The 15,618-nt window shown below is 41.8% G+C and overlaps 1 protein-coding gene across 3 annotated transcripts; it reads left to right on the top strand.

Annotated features, from left to right (window-relative positions):
- Positions 1 to 4,454: 4,454 nt before the first annotated feature.
- LOC121877554 (organic solute transporter alpha-like protein) lies at positions 4,455 to 15,447 on the top strand. Of its 3 annotated transcripts, none has more exons than XM_042383350.1 (10): positions 4,455 to 4,589; positions 8,486 to 8,582; positions 9,443 to 9,594; positions 9,843 to 9,916; positions 11,290 to 11,445; positions 11,802 to 11,913; positions 12,275 to 12,400; positions 12,664 to 12,793; positions 13,071 to 13,552; positions 14,072 to 15,447. In XM_042383350.1, the coding sequence occupies exons 1-9, from the start codon at positions 4,560 to 4,562 to the stop codon at positions 13,529 to 13,531; spliced, it is 1,338 nt and encodes a 445-aa protein (XP_042239284.1). In that variant the 5' UTR covers positions 4,455 to 4,559; the 3' UTR covers positions 13,532 to 13,552; positions 14,072 to 15,447. The 3 variants fall into 3 exon arrangements, with proteins under 3 accessions (XP_042239284.1, XP_042239285.1, XP_042239283.1); XM_042383351.1 differs by having other exon boundaries at positions 4,456 to 4,589; positions 14,308 to 15,447; XM_042383349.1 differs by having other exon boundaries at positions 4,456 to 4,589; positions 13,071 to 15,447.
- The last annotated feature ends 171 nt before the right edge of the window (positions 15,448 to 15,618 follow it).

Here is a 15,618-nt window from a genome sequence, read left to right as displayed (position 1 = left end):
GGTTGTCTAAGTGACCAGATTCTCAATTAGGTTATGATCAACATCTAGGAATTATTATTAAGAAGTCAATTTTGATTTGCGAAGAAAACTAAATATCTAAGAACGTGAAATATTCCCCAAAGAACCACACCACACCACACAACACCACACCACACCACACCACACCACACCACACCACACCACACCACACCACACAACACCACTTCACCCGTTGCTAAGACATCTCTCCGGGTATGGTGCAGGTGTATGGATGAGGCCGTATGTATAATGAATCTAGGTTACATATCCATCGTGATATAAGACCTCTATCTTTTACAAACTTACAGCGACTTAAGTTACAGTACTTATTACAAACTTACCGGGATGAACAGAGTTTTAGTTCACTTTAATCAACCATTTCCACCACTCGTCACTCAGGTGGTTAGTCTGTTGCTTTGTTACGACCATCATTATCCAGTGTAAGTCCAATCAACCAATCAGAATACCGTCCTTATATCTGAGGGTTGGCGACCACAGTCCTCCACTTAAAACATACTCTTTGTGTTTATTCACTCAGCCAAACAAACCGATATAATGACTGCTATTCACACCAGAGGGCGAGTTTGACATTACTAGGAGCATCAGTATACGAGAGAGAGAGAGAGAGAGGGAGGGAGGGGGGGGGATAGTGCCGTAACTCATACTAATACACTGAGTTCCCTTAGGTACCTCGACGCTCTACTTCAGTATATGTCCCTGAGTAACACAAATAAAAGAGAAGGGGTTGTTTACATGTATCTAGGACAGTGAAGCTAACATAGAGGAGTAATCATCAGTGAGTCCTTCTTCTCTTGTACTGATTTACAAGGGGATTAATTTTAACTCGAGTGATTTCAGGAATTTACGATTTGTTTTCGTGTTTAATATTTATGAATTATTTCCGAATCTCAATCAACCATTGGAGTGTGTCGTGGTGAATGTTGATGTGTTGTGTTGAATGTTGATGTGTCGTGGTGAATGTTGATGTGATGTGGTGAATGTTGATGTGTCGTGGTGAATGTTGATGTGTCGTGGTGAATGTTGTTGTGTCGCGTGTCGTGGTGAATGTTGATGTGTCGTGGTGAATGTTGATGTGTCGTGGTGAATGTTGATGTGTCGTGTTGAATGTTGTTGTGTCGGTGAATGTTGATGTGTCGTGGTGAATGTTGATGTGTCGTGGTGAATGTTGATGTGTCGTTGAATATGTGTGTCGTGGTGAATGTTGATGTGTGTCGTGGTGAATGTTGATGTGTCGTGTTGAATGTTGATGTGTCGTGGCTGAATGTTGATGTGCGTGTTGAATGTTGATGTGTGTTGAATGTTGTTGTGTGGTGAATGATGTGTCGTGTTGAATGTTGATGTCGGTGAATGTTGTTGTGTGTGTTGAATGTTGATGTCGTCTTGAATGTTGATGTGTCGTGGTGAATGTTGATGTGTCGTGGTGAATGTTGATGTGTCGTGGTGAATGTTGTTGTGTCGTGTTGAATGTTGATGTGTCGTGGTGAATGTTGTTGTGTCGTGTTGAATGTTGATGTGTCGTGTTGAATGTTGATGTGTCGTGTTGAATGTTGATGTGTCGTGTTGAATGTTATCGTGTCGTGCTCCATGTCGTTGTTGTCGTGTGTCATGTGAGTGAATAAGATGCTCACTCTATGAAAATTTGAGTAATAGTCATCAATTTCTATAATACCTCAACATACAGGTAATGTCTCTGTATATTACACTAGTCTTGTGTTTACCTTTAAATATATTAATTAATTAAGTCTCTATAAATAATAATAATAATAATAATAATAATAATAATAATAATAATAATAATAATAATAATAAACTATGTATCCATGGTAATTAACTTCCTTTGTTTTGAAACACACACACACACACACACACACATACACACATACACACACACACACACACACACACACACACACACACACACACACACACACACACACACACATACAACAAGGATTGAGAAAGTTATTAAATTGTTTATTAGTTTGAATTTATATTTGTTCATGCTCTCTCTCTCTCTCTCTCTCTCTCTCTCTCTCTCTCTCTCTCTCTCTCTCTCTCTCTCTCATGGCTCACATTCTTGTCCCTTACGTCTCTTTCTTACTAACAAGTGGTCATGACGTCAGAGAAATATAGTGTTCTTTCTCTCACTTATGCACAACCAGAACGTGTGTGTGGGTGTGTGTGTGGGTGTGTGGGTGTGTGTGTGTGTGCGAATATTTAACTATCATGAATGTATGTTATTTATATACATCCTCATCTATAAATCTGAATTATCTATATAAATGTCAAACTAATTAAAACAAATATGTATGATGATTTTTACTGAATAAATATAACTTAATATAATTCCTTATGATAATTCTCAATAATTATACGACGGATTAAATTTAATTCCCCGGGGGTTGTAATTATATAAATCACTAAGTTAGGGGAAATTATATATATAATTTTAATTCATATATAAGTTAAGACAAAAATTATATGATCTGGTCTCTATATAGGAAATAATTATATCTAATTTGCTACTTATACCTTCACCTGTACCTGTTCTTCTAAATACAATATCTAATTCTATATAAATACCAGCCATTAATTCCTCTAAGTTTCTATAACTACTTACCATCAACACCATGCTTAACTTACCTGTACCTGGCTGACTATTGGTTTTTGTATCCGATTCTAACCACGTGGGGGTTTAACTAGCTACAAGGCTAGTTTACAAGTCACAGTTAAGAGGAACTACGCTGATGAGGACAATCAATAACAAGCGAGTGTGAAGGTGACGAACAAAAAACTAAATCGAGATCTGTTATTCGACCAGCGTCTCATATATGTCAAAACACTTCGAGGTTGTTTTGTCTGGTGTGTGTGTGTGTGTGTGTGAGTGTGTGAGTGTGTGTGTGTGGTGTGTGAGTGTGTGTGTGAGTGTGTGGGTGTGTGGTGTGTGAGTGTGTGAGTGTGTGTGTGTGTGGTGTGTGTGTGTGTGTGTGTGTGTGTGTGTGTGTGTGTGTGTGTGTGTATGTGTGTGTGTGTGTGTGAGTGTGTGAGTGTGTGTGTGCGTCCATATACATACGGGTGTTTGCTTTCATTTTATTCGGGTAACTAAAGTCCTCTCATATTTTTATTTTTTTAGTGTTGATGGACAGGTGTACAGGTATAATTACTCACCTTGTCAAGTGCTTAATGACCTGATATATGTTGTTGAGGTTCAGTAGGAACAGCATAGCGCGAACTGAGGCCACTTACCTGAGTTTTTTTTCGGTAGGTGGGTTAAGTGATGTGAGGCGAATAACCGATTCAAGTTAGATACATAAATTCTGTTAACTGGTTTTCTGAAGTCAACCTAACCTAACCTAACCAAACCTAACCTAACCTAACCTAACCTAACCTAACCTAACCTAACCTAACCTAGCCTAACCTAGCCTAACCTAACCCCCATTCCATAAATAGCTTTGAAAATACATTGAGAGACTCTACATTAATTCCAAACATTTACTTTAACACCAGTAGTTAGGTGACAGTCTTAATTGCAATGTGAGTCATAGTAAAAGTAGTATTTACTGATACAACTTGAAGTAAATCATAGACAAGATAAGATATTAACAATTATAGCATACAGTTGTTAAAGCTCCGGAACTAAACCATTTATTAGTTAACCTTGGCTCCCTGTAAGGATGTCTGTCTTGTTAGCATACTGATAGGTGAATGATACGCAGTACACACCAGATAGCATGCTTCCTATAATCTTGGCTTGACTTGACTTGACTTGACTTGGCTTGGCTTGGCTTGGGTTGGCTTGGCTTGACTTGGCTTGGCTTGGCTTGGTTTGGCTTGAGTTAGCTTGGCTTGGCTTGGCTTGGCTTGGCTTGACTTGGCTTGGCTTGGCTTGAGTTAGCTTGGCTTGGGTTGGGTTGGGTTGGGTTTTGTATGAATCTATAATAATAATATTAATAATAATAATAATAATAATAATAATAATAATAATAATAATAATAATAATAATAGTAATAATAATTAACGGTATATTGAAAAAGCGTGGCAACCGGAAAGCTGAAAATATACAGTTACATAATTGGTGAATAGGTCAGCTATTGGCTTATTTATGTTTTCATGGTCTGTATTATATTTTACAATCAGTCAAAAGTTTCCCCCCAAAAGAGAAATATCTGGAAATTATCGCTACTTCCTATTTAAAGTCCTCCATACACAAAACATTGATCACTACGGAGCATCCTCATTGGTTGACCATACAATGACGTCAGTAAACAATAGGAGGAGCTACTGACATTGATGACAAGGAAACACTCCGAATTGGCTGACTATATAATGACGTCATATAAAATGAGAATAACTATTGGTAGTGATGTAATGGACGACGCCCATGGGCTCAGAGACTCCAGGCGTTATCCTTCTACCCGGGCCTCCCAGTGCTACTTGGTTCGTAGACAGAGTGAGACGTATAAGAAACCCACTCACATACTCGCACCTTTCCTCCTGTCACGCGGGTTTTGGACAGAATTATGCTGAACGCGGCGAATATAATAACACAGGTGAGGTATAACATGTCATTTCATACATTATGTTAGTTTCTTTAGCATATAGAGATACTTTTCCTATAAATTCATGTTAGGGATGGCTGGTATTATTAAATTCCATTACCACTACAACAGATGGAAAACAGACATCAAAATATGCTCTAACGACGGAAATATACGACTTATAGACAGACGCACACACACACACACACACACACACACACACACACACACACACACACACACACACACACACACGTACAGACGCACACATACGCAGTTTCAACACATTTTCGGCCCTCAATAAGTTCATTCTCATTCCGGTGTTCCGCTTCTGTGCGCTAAGAATATTACTCTCCTGCTGTGAATATTCATGTGACCTACGTGTTGCTATGACACCTGTTGTGGTTGCTGAGTGATGTGCTGTGACTCTTGCTGTGGTTGCTGAGTGAGGTGCTGTGACTCTTGCTGTGATTGCTGAGTGAGGTGCTGTGACTCTTGCTGTGATTGCTGAGTGAGGTGCTGTGACTCTTGCTGTGATTGCTGAGTGAGGTGCTGTGACTCTTGCTGTGGTTGCTGAGTGAGGTGCTGTGAGTCTTGGTGTGGTTGCTGAGTGAGGTGCTGTGACTCATGCTGTGGTTGCTGAGTGAGGTGCTGTGAGTCTTGGTGTGATTGCTGAGTGATGTGCTGTGACTCTTGGTGTGATTGCTGAGTGATGTGCTGTGACTCTTGGTGATTGTGGGATGTGCTGTGACTCTTGCTGATTGGAGTGAGGTGCTGTGACTCTTGGTGTGATTGCTGAGTGATGTGCTGTGACTCTTGCTGTGGTTGATGAGTGAGGTGCTGTGACTCTTGGTGTGGTTGCTGAGTGAGGTGCTGTGACTCTTGCTGTGGTTTGCTGAGTGAGGTGCTGTGACTCTTGGTGGTTGCTGAGTGAGGTGCTGTGACTCATGCTGTGGTTGCTGAGTGAGGTGCTGTGACTCTGCTGTGATTGCTGAGTGAGGTGCTGTGACTCTTGCTGTGGTTGCTGAGTGAGTGCTGTGACTTGCTGTGGTTGCTGAGTAAGGTGCTGTGACTCTTGCTGTGATTGCTGAGTGATGTGATGTGACTCTTGCTGTGGTTGCTGAGTGAGGTGCTGTGACTCTTGCTGTGGTTGCTGAGTGAGGTGCTGTGGACTCTTGCTGTGGGTTGCTGAGTGAGGTGCTGTGACTCTTGCTGTGGTTGCTGAGTGAGTGCTGTGACTAAATTTGCTGAGTGAGGTGCTGTGACTCTTGCTGTGGTTGCTGAGTGAGGTGCTGTGGACTCTTGGTGTGGTTGGAGTGAGGTGCTGTGGTCTTGGTGTGATTGCTGAGTGATGTGCTGTGACTCTGGTGTGTGATTGCTGGAGTGAGGTGCTGTGACTAATGTTGTGGTTGCTGGAGTGATGTGCTGTGACTCTTGGTGTGATTGCTGAGTGAGGTGCTGTGACTCTTGGTGTGATTGCTGAGGTGAGGTGCTGTGGACTCTTTGACTTGCTGGTTGCTGTGAGTGTGACTCTCTGGTGTGGTTGCTGAGTGAGGTGCTGTGACTCATGCTGTGGTTGCTGAGTGAGGTGCTGACTCTTGCTGCATTGCTGAGTGAGGTGCTGTGACTCTTGCTGTGGTTGCTGAGTGAGTGCTGTGACTTGCTGTGGTTGCTGAGTAAGGTGCTGTGACTCTTGCTGTGATTGCTGAGTGATGTGCTGTGACTCTTTGCTGTGGTTGCTGAGTGACTCAAGGTGCTGTGGACTGCTTGCTGTGGCTGCTGAGTGAGGTGGCTGTGACTCTTGCTGTGGTTGCTGAGTGAGGTGCTGTGACTCTTGCTGTGATTGCTGAGTGAGGTGCTGTGACTCTTGCTGTGGTTGCTGAGTGAGGTGCTGTTGTCTACTACGATTCTTCCTGTCAACTTATGTGGCTCATACAACTCAGGCGTTTTAACCGTGTTTTAATTGGTAACCTTTCTTTTATTTCAACCTCGGGTATAATTATGTACAGAGAGAGAGAGAGAGAGAGAGAGAGAGAGAGAGAGGACAAGGCTGATTAATTCTATGTTGTGTAACTCTCTCGTTGCTCCCGTTACTTCAGCGAATGGCTATGGAAATATTATCCTTGTTTGTGTGTGTGTGTGTGGAAGGAGGGAGGGGGGAGGGTAGTATGTAAACGGCTATGGTGGTTCTAACCTTTGTATTGCATCTACGTGCAGTCATCATCCAACTCATCATACTTTCCATCATCATCAGAACCTCTAAACCCACATGAATCTTATGGCTACGAGGACTGACTCTACACTAGGGAAGGTAATAGAAAAAGTGCCCTAAATATATCGCCTCTGAATGGACAACAGCACTCTAGTAAGTTTATCCATCCTCATTGCGGTCAAAACATTACAACGGCCATAAGTGAGTGCCGGCTCCCAGACGAGGGTTGGCTTCTAGAACAGGTGGCCGGTTCTACCCTCTTGTGGGAGGGTGAGACAGACGCGGAGCGAAATTGCGCATTACGGTGTTGGCTACGCCATTCGGCAATCCTTCTTACAGAGTTCGGGATCCATAGGCCTTTTTTATTTTAGGCCGTGATATGTTTAGGCCGTTGAATAGTTAAACCTTGACAGCCTAAACGTCTTGGGGCCGAAACTAACTTGCCTGCTGGGGTCAACGAGCGCCTCATGACGCTCCGAGTCCCACTAAATTTTACTCACGTCACCCCTCCTTCATCAGTGCATGCGCCCCAACACTGGATGCAGAGGATGACATCAAGGAGGCCTTTTACGTCGACCTTGACAGAGTGCTAACCTCTATCCCCAGTGAAGACAAGGTTGTGCTTATAGGTGATTTCATTGCCAGAGTTGGCAGAGATGCTGACATATGGCAAGAACCATAGGGAGAAACGAAGTGTGTGTGTGTGTGTGTGTGTGTGTGTGTGTGTGTGTGTGTGTGTGTGTGTGTGTGTGTGTGTGTGTGTGTGTGTGTGTGTGTGTGTGTGTGTGTGTGTGTGTGTGTGTGTGTGTGTGTGTGTGTGTGTGTGTAATAATAATAATAATAATTAACGGTTTATTGAAAGAACGTGGCAGCCAGAAGGCTGAAAATATACAGTTACATATTTGGGGAATGGGTTATGAATTACAAATAATATACAAGTAAATATAAGTGACACAAATACGACATATAATAACCAGATGGGGATCAGCTCAAACTACAGTGTGTGTGTGTGTGTGTGTGTGTGTGTGTGTGTGTGTGTGTGTGTGTGTGTGTGTGTGTGTGTGTGTGTGTGTGTGTGTGTGTGTGTGTGTGTGGCTTTCATTAAATAAAGCGTATTATAAACAATCCAACATCTACCACCATGAGTTCTGAATCCTGATCACCTGTGTACACCTTGTTGTTGAGGGCACCTGACCTTCCTCAGTGACAAACAGGTGTTGTCTCGCATATATTAACAGATGACACTTGTTTAATATTCTTTTTTGTTGCATTTTAAGTTTTGTGGTGTTTTGTAATGTGTTGTTGTGGACATAGACTCACCTTGGGCGACTAAACACTCTCTGGAATATATTAAACTACAAATAACTGAGCATCTGTCTGTCTGTCTGTGGAAGGTTGTGTACAGTATCCCACCTGAAGAGATGTGACTGTAGGACCCGCCAAGACTAATGACCATCATACACACAAGGTCTTTTGATATCGTTACTAGATTTCCTATGGTTTATTTAACACTTAGATCACTCATTTATATCCATTAAAATCTTGTAATGAAAAATATTGAATTCATAACTAGGTAAAGGAGAGAGAGAGAGAGAGAGAGAGAGAGAGAGAGAGATATTTCGCCTACTCCTTATACCGTGTTGTGGGGAAAGGTCATCACACTTTGGACATAACCTGAACATTCTCCTCCCTACAGGATGACGAGGCGCTGGATCTCACCGCCTACAAGTGGGTGAATAAGTCAATGGAATGTCAACACGGCTACATCCCCACCGTCCCTGAGTACATTGACGGTCAGTGAACTATAACACAACATTACTATATCATAATATCCTATTTTATTACGATTATTGATAGAGATGTAAGTGTGTATGTCTTTTTTCGTGCACAAAAACAGCGACAGTTCAAGAAAAAAATTTATTCATTCATGCTCGAGGTGGTTAGTCAGGTCAAGGAGTTAAGTGATACCAACTGGAGGTGTAGTTCTTGCTTTCACTCTTGTGGACAGTAGCTCAAGCGACAGTGGCAGGCAGGGGAAGTAGTCTCTCTCATCACGGCCCTTTAATGTCGCCTCGGAGGACAAAAAAAATAATGATTAATTTCTTGTCAATTCTAAGAAACAGAATAACGAAGAAGGAAACAAAGGTGTAATTGAAGTGCTTGGTGGCTGCCTTGTTACCAGAGCTTGTATGGAAAAACGATGCATAAATTTCAAAGCAGAAAACAACTACACGATTTCTTTACAACAGGATATTTTCTCAACTTTATAACTGGGAATAAAATTTTCCTTCAAATCTTTACTTTCATCAATTTCTGAGAATTTGTATTTACTAATGAGAAGTTCGTGATGGCATTTCTTGTTGTCATGATTTCTACTATTTATTAATCAACTGAGATCCCCAACTACATAATCTTCAGGCGCTGAGTGTAATTGAACGTCAGTGGAATAATAAGAAAAGTGCGTACGTGTTTTTTTTTTTTGTTGTCTCAGCGCTAAAGAACTCTACAGGTGTTCCCCCGAGTTGCGCCATTAACCTGAATCGAACCTTTATAGAATCTTTCGTGGGAATTTTTGGGGGATTTCGTTATACATTAAATAACTACCGGGATATTAATGTTGTGTGTGTGTGTGTGTTTTTTTTTCTCCTGATAGCTTTGGGACAGTACAAGACAGCTATTCACATTGTTAGTTCCCTCATCACAGCTGCCCTCTTCCTCTTCTACGTGGAACACATCGTCTTCACCTACAGAAACACTCACACAGTCTATCGCAGACACATCAACTGGCTCGCATGCTTCTATCCGGTGAGTTGAGGACGTTGTGAATAGAAGGATAGAAATAGAGAAAGAGACTCATAGATAACGTAAAAAAATAATATTAACCTATTTTTTCCTGAATTCTGTGAAGCATAGATTAAAAGCCACACAAAAAAGAATGATACAATACCTCAAATATCGATCTTACTAATGACATATCGTGAAATTATCTCTGTATGTCTTTAATAATTATACATGACTATATATGTGTGTGTGCACGTCTCTCTCTTTTTCAGGTGGGCGCCTTAATGTCGACCCTGGCTCTGGTGGTGCCTAGAGCTCACAACATTTGCAATGCTGTTAAGATTGTGTGAGTTTTCTATTACAACTACTGCTACTAATATAACGAAGACTATGTTGTTATTTTAGCTATTATAACACTTATCTACCACTTGTATATATATGTTATCCTACACCTACTTGTTATTATCATCTTCATTATAATAGCAGGACTTACACATTGTTGATATTCTTAGTGTTGTTCTATTACGGACACATTGCAACACACAGGCCCCAGATCGTGCTCAGTGAACTTAATATTACACTGATATTACTGGGACTCATCTTTTTGACATAGGTAAAATATAAGGGTTAAGTCTTAAGCATGATTATGGATTTTGATGAATAAAACTCACGGGATATTAGATCTTGGGCGTAGTTGTACAGTATGTGTGTTAAGTATATTGAGATGTAGTGTTAACTATATACTCCACCCCACCCAGCTACTCAACCACGTAAATATTTTTTCAACACAACACCGCGAGTTGAAGGTATGATGAAGGATGTGAAGAAAGTTGTCCCACACACACACACACACACACACACACACACACACACACACACACACACACACACACACACACACACACACACACACACACACACACACGGATCTGGCTCTTCTCGTAAGGTTAGTTAAGGTCGGATAAACATAACGTGTTTGTGTGTGTGTGTGTGTGTGTGTGACAACTTTCTTCACATCCTTAGCACACAGCGAGTGACTGAGAATACAGATGTGACGAGAAGAAGGAAAAAAATAAAACCGTTGTGAAATTAATCCACAGTTCCTCTCACCACTCATGACAGTCAGTTCCTCTCACCACTCATGACAGTCAGTTCCTCTCACCACTCATGACAGTCAGTTCCTCTCACCACTCCTGACAGTAGGCACAGTTCAGTAAAGCTAAACTTAGAATTAAACTTTATTCAAGATCGTGTGGTTTGGTTGGGTTATGTTTGGTTGATTAATTTAGATCAGGGAAGTTTCTGTTTCCTGGTTGGGATGTATGTGCTGTTTGGTATCAAGGCAACTGTTGACGAGGTTCTGCTGACGACGCTCTGCTGGCGGCGAGGTTCTGCTGACGACGCTCTGCTGGCGAGGTTCTGCTGACGAGGCCTCAACATCCTGGTTCGGGAAATTTAAAATGCAGTGAGAATTGTTGTTGTACGTGCCAAGGATATTTATCACGTTTGTGGACTAAACTAACTCGTCTCTCTTAAAAGCCACGTATTAGGAACCGAACTCGTATCTATAACCGACCAACTTAAAAAATCCGACCAACGACGAAGAATATAAAATAAGAGTTATCAATGTTTACTATACCACTATCCATTTATCCCTGGTGTTAATCTTACCTTTATCACTATTTATCCTTCTTTAATACTTTATCCCTCCCGACACAGGTATTTCTCGCTGGGTATAAGACATTTCGTGGATCTGACTGTTGTGATGTTTGGGTGCGAGAAGGGCATGTTGTCTAAGCTAAAGGGAGAACACTTTGACTTTCACGTGAGCCTCCTGCGATGCTTTCCATGCATACCCTCGCCCAGCATCACCAAGTAAGATGAGTTTATAGACAGATAATTTAGTTTTTAAGTTATCTTGAAGATTTTACTGAGTTTTCTTTAGGACTTTACTGAGTTATCTTAAAGACTTTACTGAGTTATCTTGAAAACTTTCCTCAGTTATCTTAAAGACTTTACTGAGTTATCTTGAAAACTTTCCAGAGTTATCTTCAAGACTTTACTGAGTTATCTTAAAAACTTAGTCGAGCAACAGTGATCAATTTATTTCAGCTCAAGATAATTTCCCTCTTTCCCTGGTCACATTAACTTCACCTCCAGATGAGTTTTGTAAATACTTCGTGACGTCTCCCACAGCGGGTTACCTCATCCTCCTCTTACACCCTCAACAGGATTCGACTGCGTGTGCTCAAGTGGATGTTGTGGCAGTTTCCATACACCCAGACCATCTACTTCTTCCTGGAAATCTACTGGACAGCTTCTGAGAGTAACTCGCGTGGATTGGTGAGTGTCCAACGAGTAGCTGAGAGAGAGAGAGAGAGAGAGAGGGGGGGGGTTGTGTGTGTGTGAGAGAGAGAGAGAGGGAGAGAGAGAGAGAGAGAGAGAGAGAGAGAGAGAGAGAGAGAGAGAGAGTAGGAAACGATTATTCGAGATGTAAATGGTTTTAAGACATTACCTTAAACCCATAGCTCAGGTGTTATTGACTATTATGAATTATATACTGTAGGTAAACACGATGAAATAACCCAGAGGTGAATGTACAGGTGTAAGTATATATATATTTTTAGTTTCTTAGTAACTCATGGCATTGGTGTTCTGAACTTAAATGTGAACGAATATTTATAAAACCTTGACGTATCAACAGGTCCTCCTCAATTATGATTACCTGTGGTTAGATGTGTTCAACGCTGTCTCCTTCCTGGGCGCCATCTATGCCTTCACCGTGCTTGGTCATCTAGTGAGAGACCACCTTCATGCCTTCAATTTCAAGGTCTATTTTTATCTTATTTTTTTGTTGTGTGAAGTAATATGTTATTCTCGGTGTGACAGTTAAAGAGAGAAGAGGTGTCGTGCCATTAGCGTTTTTTAAATTCACTTGAAGTTTGTGTATATTATCAGATGTTGAAGTTGCAGATTTAATTTATCAGTGAGGACTTATATTCTGTGTTTATCTGTTAGTATTGAAAGATATCAACTCCAAGGTTTTCAACAGATAACCTAACCTAACCTAACCCTGATGCTTCTCACTGACAGAGGAAGTACGCGACACTCTTGCTGCTGCTGACGATCCTGAAGGTGATGGGTCTCGTGATGGTCGTGTTGGGGAACTATGATTTCTTCCCCTGCATTCCTCCGTACATCAACTCAATGGTGTACTCTCACAGTAAGTCTTCATCACGCCCCGCAAGACTGTACAGTACCTCAGCACAATTTGATGTCATTGTTTATAAAGAAATATTAAGCAGGATAACTAAATTCAATCAAACCAACAAATATTAGCCACGTTCAGTATTATCAGTTGATTTCTCTGCGGGAAAGACGTATATTTTGAGCTCGTGTGCGGTCATGTTCACATCATTTGATTTATAAAGACAAAAGTGGAATATTTTTTTTATATTCTTGAAGTATCCGATTATTTTTCTTTCATTTGTCCCATACAGCTGTGTTAAACCTTGTACACCTGGTGCTGCTGACCATCTTCGGTGCCCTGGAGTACTGGCAGTACCACACGGAGGAGTTCCTTCAGCCCATCTCCGACAAACACCACCAACACGCCCACGAGCTCATCATCCACGGACAAGCCTGCGTGTGTATCATTTCCGAGATGACTGGAACTCACAACAGGAGGAGGAGGGCCTCGCAGCTCCCTGTGGTCCTCGAGGATGACACACTCGGCGAATTTCAAGAAGAAGAAGAAGAAGTAGTGAAGAAGAAGAAGGAGTTTGAGGTGTCCTCTGTAGAAACCGAGAAAAAACCCGTTCCTGAAGGTGATAACAATAGCAAGTACCTTGAAGTCCACAAAACCAAAACCTCTCCTGAGGAAAACGGGACGACCCCTGGTGTCAGGGGCTCTGAGGGTGAAATAAATGGGAACCAAGAGCTGACTTATACTCGATTCTGACGTCACACTTAAGAACAACAGGTACATGTTAATATGTTAAGATAAGGTTGAGAAATGGTAGACGAAGACAACTCGAGACTCAGACAGCGATTGACTCATACCGTACACAGAGCTCACTGTGTCGTGAGTTGCGGGTTGTATTAATGGTCTCACCACACCGGTAAGCCAGCCATTTTAAACACTTTGGTGTAGACTTTTGAAACTTAATAAATAAGTTATTGTAAGTCAAATAATATCTCCTCACATTTCATGATTGTTTGACATTAAGGCAAAGTTTTTCTCTTCCATGAGAGTGAAGATTATTCTCCTCCCTAATAAGACCTACGGTTAAAAACTATTTACTACATTATTCTACAGTCTACAGTGTATACATATATGTAAATTCTGTAAAGTTAAGGTCACACATCGTAAAACAAGTTCCCTCACCTAACCGTTCATACATCTAAGTTACAGTATGGCTATATTTTTTCCAACTGAAAAGCCACGCATTAGGCAATAAGTTTAACTCGTAATTTTGTTTATTTTTTTTTTCTAACTCAGCCTCACTATTGGGATGCAGTGGCCGAGGGAATATAGCTGGATTCACACTGCTCAATACCGGCCGCCAGTCTTATAGGATAAACTTTTGCACAAGAGTGTTAACACTTACTGTTTATTGCTGACACTCAATAGTGATTACAATGAAACCCCCATTGGCCGGACGAGGCAAGAAAAGAATACAAATTCTACGCCAGACCTCTGATGTGTTCCTAGATCTCAACACTTACATTCCTCAGGCAGATGACGGGTGAGCGCCAGCATCATGGACCATCACTTCGCCGTCCCTACACTACACTGACACTAAGACAGACGACCATCCTATAGTACAACTACAAACATCACTACAGAAGATCAGTGACGTCACACCACTCATCCCAGAGGACTCATTCGTCGTCTACACCGACGACTCACTGAAGGACACGGGTGCAGCAGGCTGCGCTTATGCGGCCTGTTCCGTAATGACGTGTGTCGCCGGAGCAATGAGTCGTCTACCGGATTGAGCGAGCACAAGGTGTGAACTACGGGACATCCTGGGACCCCTCAACTACTTGCTGGACGAGGAGCGGAGTGGACTGGTGACCAGTGATTCTCGTACTGAACAGAGTCGATCACCTCACCCTGTCCCGTCTGTCAGGATCTAGTGAGACAAATCCAGCATTGTCTCATAAGGGCGAAGACGGACGCCCTCCTTATCCACTTTTTTTATGGATCCCATCCCAAATTGGCCTGCACACTCCTTATCCCTAACGACGCTTCAACCATAACTCAAGAAAGTCGCTTTTCAAATCATAAACGAAGAACGAAGTGAACAGAAAGGTGCCAGTGTTAGTGTTCGCCACTGTGATAAATATTGTGACACAAAATATTAATACAGCCGGAATAAATGTCTGACTCGGCTCAATGATGGAGTTGCCATCAGAATCAGCCTTGGCTATAGGCCATGTTGTGAACTCATGAGAAACCCTTCCCTTCCACTTACTCACTGTCGAATTTGTGACGAAAATAGAAAACACAGCCTCCAGCATTACATCTCAGAGTGCTCCTTGTTCCTACCTAACAAAATCTTAGAGGCTTAGACGAACTCCGTAAATTCTTCCTAACTACCAATGTGTTGGACACTCTTTTACCGTTATATCTAACATTTTGTACCATATAAAATACCTGTTCTAGAAAACTACTGCTTGACTCACTTGTCTTGGCGCACGCTATGAGGTGCGAGTTCCACTGTCTCATTCCTTACACCCACTAGCAGTCAACTTGGGGTGCAGCTGCCCTACAAGGCGAGAGTCTGTGTAATTCAGTTTGACGACCAGTTGGTCTGTGTATATTGGACTGTTGTCCCTATGTAAGAGACGTAAATAAAGACTTGAAAACTACATCTACTTATAATGAAATACAATGTTACATTATCACAAGTTTACAGACCAATTCATCAAGTAGTCCTCAGGTCGTCAGGGTCTGCATGATCTTCCTGGGGCTGAAGTTCTCCATAACTCTTGGGGCTGAAATCAACAAACTAGACTTGGGCAGATCCACTCACACTCTTC

The sequence above is a fragment of the Homarus americanus genome, unplaced genomic scaffold, assembly GCF_018991925.1.
Source record: "Homarus americanus isolate GMGI-L3 unplaced genomic scaffold, GMGI_Hamer_2.0 scaffold45469, whole genome shotgun sequence".
Taxonomy (NCBI): Eukaryota; Metazoa; Arthropoda; class Malacostraca; order Decapoda; family Nephropidae; genus Homarus; species Homarus americanus.
The sequence above is the reverse complement of the archived record's forward strand: the minus strand, read 5'-3'. Positions and strand labels throughout refer to the sequence as shown.